Raw genomic sequence first — 9,638 nt, 5'->3', positions numbered from 1 at the left:
AGGAGACCCCTTCTTTTATCTGTTTTGTGTCTAGCAAGGTGTTTTGCTTTCCATTTCCTCTTATAGTTTCACTTCTGCCAATGGAAGCAGGTGTTTCTGAATAGTGCAGGGCTTGTTCTCCATCACTTACCCAGCATTTCATGGTTTGCAGAGGCTGTCACTAGGTTTGCTGCTTTTTCCTCCTTAAAAACGCGTTTCATAGAATCACAGAATGGGTTGGGTTGGAAGGGACCTTCAAGATCATCTAGTTCCAACCCCCCTTCATGGGCAGGGACACTTCTCACTAAGACCAGGCTGCTCAAAGTGCTGTCCAGCCTGGCCTTCAACATCCCCAGGGATGGGGCATTAGAGATGTGCAGTTTTGTGGATCTAACATACTTGCAGGATGATTAGACCTCCTGCTGATTGAGGCTGTGCTGGGGCCAGGAGACCCCTTCTTTTATCTGTTTTGTGTCTAGCAAGGTGTTTTGCTTTCCATTTCCTCTTATAGTTTCACTTCTGCCAATGGAAGCAGGTGTTTCTGAATAGTGCAGGGCTTGTTCTCCATCACTTACCCAGCATTTCATGGTTTGCAGAGGCTGTCACTAGGTTTGCTGCTTTTTCCTCCTTAAAAACGCGTTTCATAGAATCACAGAATGGGTTGGGTTGGAAGGGACCTTCAAGATCATCTAGTTCCAACCCCCCTTCATGGGCAGGGACACTTCTCACTAAGACCAGGCTGCTCAAAGTGCTGTCCAGCCTGGCCTTCAACATCCCCAGGGATGGGGCATTAGAGATGTGCAGTTTTGTGGATCTAACATACTTGCAGGATGATTAGACCTGAAAGGAACCTTCCTGAGCTCCCTGGTACCTTTGCATTGCACATGAAACAGGTTGCAGCTTCTGTGAGAAGCTACAAACCACACTGTGCAGAGAGGGCAAACATTGATCTTTTTGTCAGGCTCCACCTTGTAAATAATTTAAATTCTCAAACAAGTGTTTCTGTTTTGCACAGAACTTCCTGTTGCTGCTGAGAGTCCCGGGGTTAGGCTGGCACCAACCAGCCTCCACGGCTGGGGGTTTTGAAAAATGGTTGGATGTCAATCTTTCACTTCCCTTGAAGTCAGGGGTAGACTGGTTTTAATTTTGGCAAGATTCAGGCCAGGACATCCAACTTTCTGAAATCCCCGTGATCTTTACCATGCAGCTCCTCCCTCTTTCAAATATTTTTCATGAAACATCCCTACGTTTTTGTGCTGCCGAAGTGGGATGGGTTGTGCCCAAGTGCTTAAAGCCTCTGAGTGGCAGGATTTTCCAGCCCGTGTGGGGAGACCTGTGGACAATTTTGGCCCAGGTCCACCTGATTCTGAGCCCAGGGGTTTTGTTTCCTTGGGTGGGTTTGGAGTCACAGACCAGCCTGTGCCGTTCCTGCAGCTCTACTCCCCTTTGTGCTTTCTGTTGCTCAGTTTACACGAGAGGCATGGCTCAGGATTTCACCAGGCTGTCTTTGGTTTTGCAGGTAGCTGTATCCAGCTGGGTGGCAGGTGGATCCAAGGGTTACCATGAAGTTTTCAGGACCCCTGGAGAGCCAGAGGTTGTCTCTCCTTCTGGAGACGGCAATCTCTAGGGAAGCTCAAATGTGGAAAGCACATGTGCCGAAAATTCAGCCCAATCAGGTAATGTCTCTTCTCCACCTCATTCATCTTAGTAAAGGCATGAGTCTTCCCTCTGGTTTTATGTGAAGCTGCTTCATGAGAAGTTACCTTCTGCTTGACACCTCGGAAATTGGCCTCTGAAGTAAGTGACTGCTTTATTCTTTGAGGAACACACCTGCAGTCAGGGATGCAGAACACACTGCTTAGCGTGCAGTGTTGGAGCTCTGCTCTTGCTTGTGAAACCACCTACGTAGAGTGGCTTAATTAAATTGACTTTACAAATTGTGTGGATAACTAATGAACATTTCTAATGGGCACCAACCCTGCCATCATTCTTAAAAGCAGCTTCATTTTATTGCACTAAGCTCACTAAAAACAGTGTCAAGATGTTGGCTGCTTTCCACACGAGGTGACATCTTCTCACAGAAGCTGTTGCTGCTAGCTTAGCTCAGGCCTGCTCCTGGGGCAGCATATCCACAGCAAGAGCTGGACTTTGCTGCCTTTTCCCTAGTGTAAGCCAGCCTAGTTCCACAGGGTAGGCTGTAGCTGTTGGCAGCTGACGCCGGGTGAGGATCTGACTTGGTAAAGCACTGTCTTCTTCAGGAAGAACCCCCCCTGACTCTAAGGAAGAGCACTATACAGTGTGCAAGCTCATGTGGAGGGAAGCAGAGGCACTGGGCTGTTCCAGTGAGGAATGTTCTTAGAGGAATGCAGGAGAACTTGGAAGGGACTGCAGGGGGTCTACAGTCCAGCCTCTGGCTCACGTCTTGCAGCAGGGCCAGCAGGGAGGTTGGCCCAGGTCACTTAGGGCCTAGCCTGGCCTGATTTGTGCTTATTCTGCTTGCAGAGGAGGTGTCTGTCTAGTGTGCCCTTCAGACTCCCTGCAAACTGCACTAAGTGTTCTTTTCAACACAGTGTGAACCATCAGGATGGTTGTCATCGAGTTGCTGGTACTTTATCAGTGGCTTGGGCAGAACTGACCATGAATATACTCAGATCCAGTCTTGCTGTTCCTGATTCCTATAAAATGCTCACCCCAGCATGTCAGCTGTTGTCAAAGCTAATCAGTGGGCTCGTTGTTTTTTCTGTTTGACTGACAAGAAGCTGCTGCTGTGGTGTAGGAGCAAATATGTTTCTAAGGGGGTCGGGGTTTTGCTAATCTACATTTTGGTTTCCAAATAAGTGACCTGGTTCTCAGAGGTGTTCAGCAAATTGTAGCTGTGGCTGTCTTGAGGCACGTACAATTTAAGACCCTGGTTTATGGTAAACCAACCTGTTATTCCTTGCTGGCAGTAATGCTGGGGCTAGTGATTATAATGTAGGGAGATAAGTTACAGTATAACAAGGTACGTTAGGGACTCAGAGCATGTAAACAAACCAGATTCTTGAGTGAAGATTTCACAGGGAGAAAGTATTTGCATTTTTGCCTTGGTGAATTGGCTTTGGTGGCTCAGAAGCCACTGCCTGCATTGGACAGTCCTCCCAGCAGGTTTGCACTGTCACCCTTAGGAAATGAGGTTCCCCACCTGTGCCACGTTGGAGTAGTCACTGCAACAGCAGGTCTGACCTCAGCCCTTTCTGGGGTGAAGAGCAGTTGTCCTGCTGGCAGGGACCATGAGGGGGTCTCAGCATCACTGCTGTTGGGGCTTGTAGCACCTGGGATCTCCATGATCAACATTCAGAGAAGTCAGTGGGATCTTGGGCGGTCCCCTGAATGTGGAACCAGCAGGATCTGTTTCTCCCTCCTCCCCTGCACTGAGATCCATGCTCCAGAGTTTTTCCTGGCCCTCTGTGCTTGTCACCCTTGGCTTTCTACTCCCAGAATTTCTACCTCTAAAACTGTGTTGTCTTTGTAACCTTTTTCTTTATGTTTTCCTGCACATCAGTTCAGACATTGACTTAACCAGCCATAGTATTAAATGTTTTCTAGCAGTGAATAGTCATTAAATTGCTCTGTGGGCATATGTGTGAAATGTCCCAAGGTCAGACTCGACAGAGAACACAAACACAGCTGCTCAGGGGAAGTCCTGACTTGCAGCTGGAAACCCTGGCTCTGTGGTCACGTATTTCTCTCTGCTCCTACAGTTGGTGACACCCGACTTTTCAGACTCTCACTCCTCCCCCTCCACTTCTGCAGCCCTCATTTTGGCAGCGTTGCAGTCACGGATGTTCAGTGTGAATTACCCTCTTTTCTGTAATATCTGGGGGAGGTCACATTCCCTAACATCCACTGCCTTCTTTGGAAAACAGCTGCAGTTGCCTAAAACCTGCCTTGCATGACGCTGTTGTTTATTTCCCATGACAGTCAGGAAATCTGCATCCTTCTGTGTATCAGATCTGGCAACCTGAAGTGTGGGTAACTTTCCATTCCTTACCACCAAGGTGGACTGACTACAGAAGGGGTTTTAATGAAGTCTGGTTTGCAAATGAGGAAATGTGTGTGTCTACCAAAAAATATCTAACCGTCAGACTGGAGGTAGGCCATGACTGTCTTTCAGGAGTCAACCTTCAGCTTTGCCTCTTTAGGAGACATTTTTGGTTGTGATGTTTAAAAATGGAACAAATTCTGTTTCTAAATATGGGCCAGATTTGAGATCTTTGAAAGGAAGAAAGTAGGTACAGAAACAGGAAGAGTTGACATTTTTAGTATAAGATGCAGAATCTGTTGAGGACCTTGGTCCTGATAATGTTTGGCACTTCTCTGTTTCGTTTTTACTTTTTGTCTGAAAACTTCTGTCTCCTGCTGGCATGGTAGTTTCTTTTAGTTTCCCTCCTTTCAGTGTAGGTCACTGGCTCCAGGTATTTGCAATGTACCAAAGCCAGATGTCACAGGGACTTTTCAGCCTGAAAAAAACAGCTGAGTCTGGTGTTTGTAAATGTATTTGGGTTTGTTTTTTTTTCCCCCCTGTCTTGAGTTGTACTCCGTGCAGGTGACATGAACACATTTTCATGTGATAAAGGCTTGAGAAATCAAGCAGTAAAGATTGGTCAAAGGGTGATTTTTGCATGTTACCATGTTATTTTGCAGCAGAGAGATACGTAAGACAAGATCGTTTTTATGTTTTTTATAGAAAGTGTCACTTCTCTCATTTCTCCTTTCCTGCCTGTCCTACCCCTTTCTTTCTGTCTTCTTGTTTGTCCTCTGCACCTTGTGAGGGACCAGGAGACTCGAGTTTGTTTCCAGTTTCTTTACTGTCTCAGCACCATGACCTTGGGCTGGTATTTTTAACCTTCCTGGTGCCTGTTAGATCCTGTGGCTGAAGCAGAGACTGCCCGAATATTTCTGTAAACCACAAGGAGGCTGATGCACCACGGGGAGGTTGGTGCACCCAGCTCCTCTGCTGTGCCAGGCACTGATTTCTCTCCCTCCCTGGTGTTTGTGCTTGTTCCCAGTGTTCGTGTCTGCAACCCCTTGGATGCAGTCCTGTGGGATGTGCTCTGAGCCATCCTGCTTTAGTTAGTGGGGGGTTGGACTAGATGATTAGGCCCTAGAAGTCCCTTCCAACGCTGTGATTCCATGAAAACAAGCGCTCCTGAGCCCCAAGGAAGGACTGATCTGGCTGTGGTGGGTACAGCTGCTCTTCTCAGAAGCCTCCCAGTTCTCCCATGGTCACCTGCTGGCTCTGCGAGGAGCCCACAGCAGGACTGGGCAGAGACAAATAGGGGAAAGAGCAAAACAGCCCTGTCTGGAACAGCAGCCACTCAAGAAAATAAAATTTTATCAGGTGTTTCCTAGATTAGGCAGCAGTAAAATTGAGTCACATTTGAGTTTCACAGATAATGTTTTATTTTAGACTGTGTTTTCCAACAGTCTCAAAGGTATTCTTGGAGGTGCTGGGTGCTGTGCTTGTGCTCTGGAGCAGAGCAGCCTGTCCCTGTTGCCAAGGCCCCACAGGATGATCCCACAACAGAATGCCCAGGAAAAATGGGGCTTGGGGCACTGATGTGGGAATGGGGCAGATACAACCAGCACAGAGGTGGAGGCCTGGGGTTTGTGTGCTTTGTCTTCCCTCCCCTGCAGCCCCAGCAGGTTAGATGGCTTCATGTTGTGGTAACTAAAATACCTGTCAGGAACCCTCCACAGAAGCTCCTGTTCACTGCCAGCCTGTTCAACCCCAGAGCAAGTGACAGGATGGTTCTTGGAAAGGCCTCAAGCCAGTAATGGCAGGAAGCAGGTCAGGGTGATGTACCCGTGCTTTACGCAAGGGAGAGAGGGAAGTTGACATCCCTCCACTTCCCCATTGGTGTCCCAGACACAAGCTGTTCGCTCTGTAGCTCCTGCAAGGTGGTTTTTTGTGTTGGTGCTGAAACAAAACTGGTGGGTTCACACTCACTGTTGTGCTCTGAACCGGTGGGACTCAGCGTCACGTGTGTGAAAAACAGCTCCTTGGCCTCATGTGTTTTATCACATGTGACTTGGTCTTCAGAAACACTGAATTACACAGAAACATGCCTTTTTTCTTGCCTTTGGCAAGTTAAATGAAGGCCTTGACACATTTTCCTTCTCTTCACTGTCTTTTATAATTTCTTTCTGTACAAAATTATTTCAAAAAATATGATCTGGTTGATTACAAAACAGTCTTTGCTATTCTAGAAGACACAAATGTAGACATGTCTTTTGAAACAGAACCTAAGTTACAATCAGTTTTCTAGAACCTGCCACATGATTTCAAAACAACTGTCCTTTGTCCTGAGGGCGGTTGTTGGGTCTGTCTGGGATCAACCTGCTGCTGCTGTGTGAACAGGGAGCCTGCCCTTGCTGGGCTTGGATTACTTTTCCCTAATTAAGGCCAGCCTGCTCTTCCACCCTGGGGTTAAGTTCTGCAAGGGTGGATTTGTGGTGACAAAAAGGGTTAGCCACATGCAGACGTGGGGAGTGGTTGTGGAAAAGTACCTCCACACCAAGGAGGAACCTTTGCTTTCTGGCCCAAAGGGATTTTTTTTTTTTTTTTTCTTTCAGCAACAGTGAGAGCGTTTCATTTTTCCTTTTGATTTAACTAAGGAATAGTGACCTCACTGCTTAATTAATTAGACAACGCTGCATTTCTTATTTGTGTTATTAGGATGACAAAGGGACACCTTCCAGGGCAGCTCCTCGCCCTGGTGGCAGCAGGATCTGTGGGTGCAGTGGGACCATTTCTCATTCCTTCTTCCTGCCTCCTAAAAGGGCCAAAGAAGTAAACTTCCCTAGTGCTGGTGGGAGGGGGCTTAAATTCCCTGGTCTTTCTGCATAGGGGAATTATCCCCCCACCTTTGCACTCCTTTATTCACAGGTAAGAGACTGGAGTAGGCAAATTTTCTGTAGGATTGTTATTATTGCAGCAGAGAGCTGGAGATTCACCTCCTTTCCTTGGCTTCCCCAGATGGCTCTCCAAAAGCCAGGTTTGATTTTGGAGCTGTGCATCCACCTAGATGGGAGTTAACTGGCACTTGTTCCTTCCCATTGAAGGAACGTGGTGCTCTGCTGTGGGGGCTGGGTTTTGTTTGTTTAATTTTAGATCTTGCTTCACTACACTGTTGCTTTTTAGTGGTTTAAATTGAAACCCATTTCTTTTTCACGTGGAAAGGGCAGTTGTTACCAGGGTACAGTTGCTGTTCTTCACATTAACGGCCTTGCCATTTAAAGCTAATTCCTGGGTCTGAAGTGGTGCCTCACACTGCCCAAGGAAGGGCAGATCTTGGGAGGACCAAAGGCCAAGAGGCAGCACAGCCAGGACAGACACTGCCAGGAGCTCCTGCCCATTTCCACTGGGATCTAGCAGGAACAGGCTTTGCCAGGAATAGGAAGGGAAAAAATCTCCCCACCTGTGCTGCTAAGGCATCTCCCCAGCAAGAACCACAAGAGACACAAGAGTCCCTATCCCACTGTCCAAAAGATTTTTGTAGCTGAGCACTTAATAAACTCCTTACTGCTGTGTGGTGTATTCATTATATACTCCCACCAACATGTTGCAGGCAGTGGGTGTCCTGCCCCTGGTGGGTCTCAGATTCCAACCTTAAATTGTAGAAACAATTTTAGAAGGCCTCATTATTTCTTGGGATTGAAGAAATGGATTTTCTCTTCTCTCCTGAAAAAAATGGTAGGTGCTTTTGACAAAGCCACGTTGTGGTGTGTCTCTAGTACAGCATCCAGAGGCCCCAGGTGAGACCAGAGGCCAGGCTGGCTGACACACAGTCCTGATGCACTGTCGTGGCTTCAGGAGAGAAAACAAGGCAAGACTTTGTTCTCCTCAGAGCAGCACCTGACTGAGCACTGAAGGCATGTTTTGCAGGCAGAGGTAGTACTGCTCTGGTAGCCCAGCCAGTAGAGCTGGAAGAGAAGCTCTGGCTTGCACAACCCTGTGTCTATAGAGTAGCTCCTTGCTACAGCAGCACTGTCATGTACTTTTTCTAAGGGAACTGGGTGGCTGCAGTTGGGCAGGAGGGGTGGCTGTGAGCAGCAGTAACGAGCTGTGTTCCCACTGCCACTGGGCCCCAAGCTCAGTACAAAGATGTAGGTAATGATGTAGTGGGTGTCCTGCTGGCATCCCCACTCCTGCTTCCAACACTCTTCGCACACAATCCGTGGCCCCAAGGCAGGAGTCAGCAGACCCATAACAAAGCTCCTTGCTGTCTGTGTAAGGAACACGGGATGTTCTTTGGTGATAAATGTAACCCAAAGGATTTATTTTGCATCTACTTTGGGTGTTTTTATTTTCTACAATTCTGCTGCACCACCCCCACCCCCCATCCCCACATTCCACGTCATTGCTGGGAGAACCCAGCCCAGCCATGCTGAGTGTCTGCACAAGCCCTTAGCTTTCTTTTCTGCAGTCACTGGGCAGCCAGCATTTAATTCCAGTTCTTTCTTAAACCATCTCAGCAGCAGCCAAAAAGAGCACAAGGACCCTGAGAGTAGCAGAAGAAATTAGTTTGGTTTCACTTCTCACTTCTGGACACTTCCTTGCTAATCACCTAGAATAATCCCCTTTGAATAATCCCCTTCCTTGGCTGAATTGAAAGGCTCTAGAAAAGCTGTGTCTCTAAAGAAAGAGAGAATGATTATATGTCATCAACTGATCTACATGTGGCTGAAGTTCACTTGCTGTCCAAACAGATCAATGGTGGTGACCTGGGCCAAAAAGTCCTAAAAAAATCCCCAACAAACCCAGGCTTCTTTAGGTGAAATTGTACCTGCTGTACAAGTGAATGGTACCTTCAGGTGAAATTTTCCCAGCTCACAGTTAACATGTACTGCTAAAGGTGGCTCTGTAAGCTGTTTGGAATTTGCCTTTTTTTTTTTTTTTTTGTACATACACTAAAAATATCCCCACAATTTGAAGGAAAAATAAACCTTTCCTCTCAAAACATGCACTCAGTCCCTCCCATCTTCTGTTTGTCAGGAGCTGTGCTCCCACCTGGCTCCCAGAGTTGCCTGCCTTTGTTCAGACTGGGCATTCTTGTGTCTCTACGTGGTTCTAGGGTGGTTAAAAAAAGTAACACCTCCTTTAGAGCTAAACTGGAGAAGATACCCTCAGTACTTGAGGAACTGCAAGACATCCTTCCTCTTTTCCCCAGCTGACAGTGTCATTCCTGAGTGATGTTTGAGGTTTCTGTAAAGAAAGATGTCTTTTCCAGGGCAGGGAATCCCATTTCTTGGGATGGGGTAAGTAAAGTGGTGGTTCAGGCTGGATTGAGGCCCCCCCCTTTTTCCAAAGGAGGCTTTGTTTCCATGCCCAGTAACTCCTGTGGAGGTAAAATTGGACTCACTCAGCCCATGTGTAAGAATAGTTTGTTTTTCTCTCCAACAGGATGTAGCCATTTCTCCAAAGCAGAGGGATGAGGTCATTCAGTGGCTGGCCAAGCTCAAATACCAGTTCCACCTTTATCCAGAAACGCTCGCCCTGGCCATCAGCCTTTTGGACAGGTTTTTAGCTGCAGTCAAGGTAAATATTTGCAGATGCAGAAATGGAGATAGTTGAGTGGGTGGGAGGAATCTATTCCTGTGCACAGTCTGAGTGGGGT

The 9,638-nt window shown here is 47.3% G+C and overlaps 1 protein-coding gene across 1 annotated transcript in view; it reads left to right on the top strand.

The window, feature by feature from the left end:
* Positions 1 to 1,502: 1,502 nt before the first annotated feature.
* Positions 1,503 to 9,638, top strand: part of CCNI (cyclin I) — a 14,170-nt gene continuing 6,034 nt past the window's right edge. Inside the window, exons 1-2 of the mRNA XM_010008525.1 lie at positions 1,503 to 1,655; positions 9,425 to 9,559. Coding sequence (XP_010006827.1) covers positions 1,542 to 1,655; positions 9,425 to 9,559 — 249 coding nt within the window. The 5' untranslated portion in view covers positions 1,503 to 1,541. The remainder of the gene's footprint in view (positions 1,656 to 9,424; positions 9,560 to 9,638) is intronic.

Source organism: Chaetura pelagica, unplaced genomic scaffold (genome assembly GCF_000747805.2).
Source record: "Chaetura pelagica isolate M959 unplaced genomic scaffold, ChaPel_1.0 scaffold272, whole genome shotgun sequence".
Lineage (NCBI taxonomy): Eukaryota > Metazoa > Chordata > Aves > Apodiformes > Apodidae > Chaetura > Chaetura pelagica.
The sequence above is the reverse complement of the archived record's forward strand: the minus strand, read 5'-3'. Positions and strand labels throughout refer to the sequence as shown.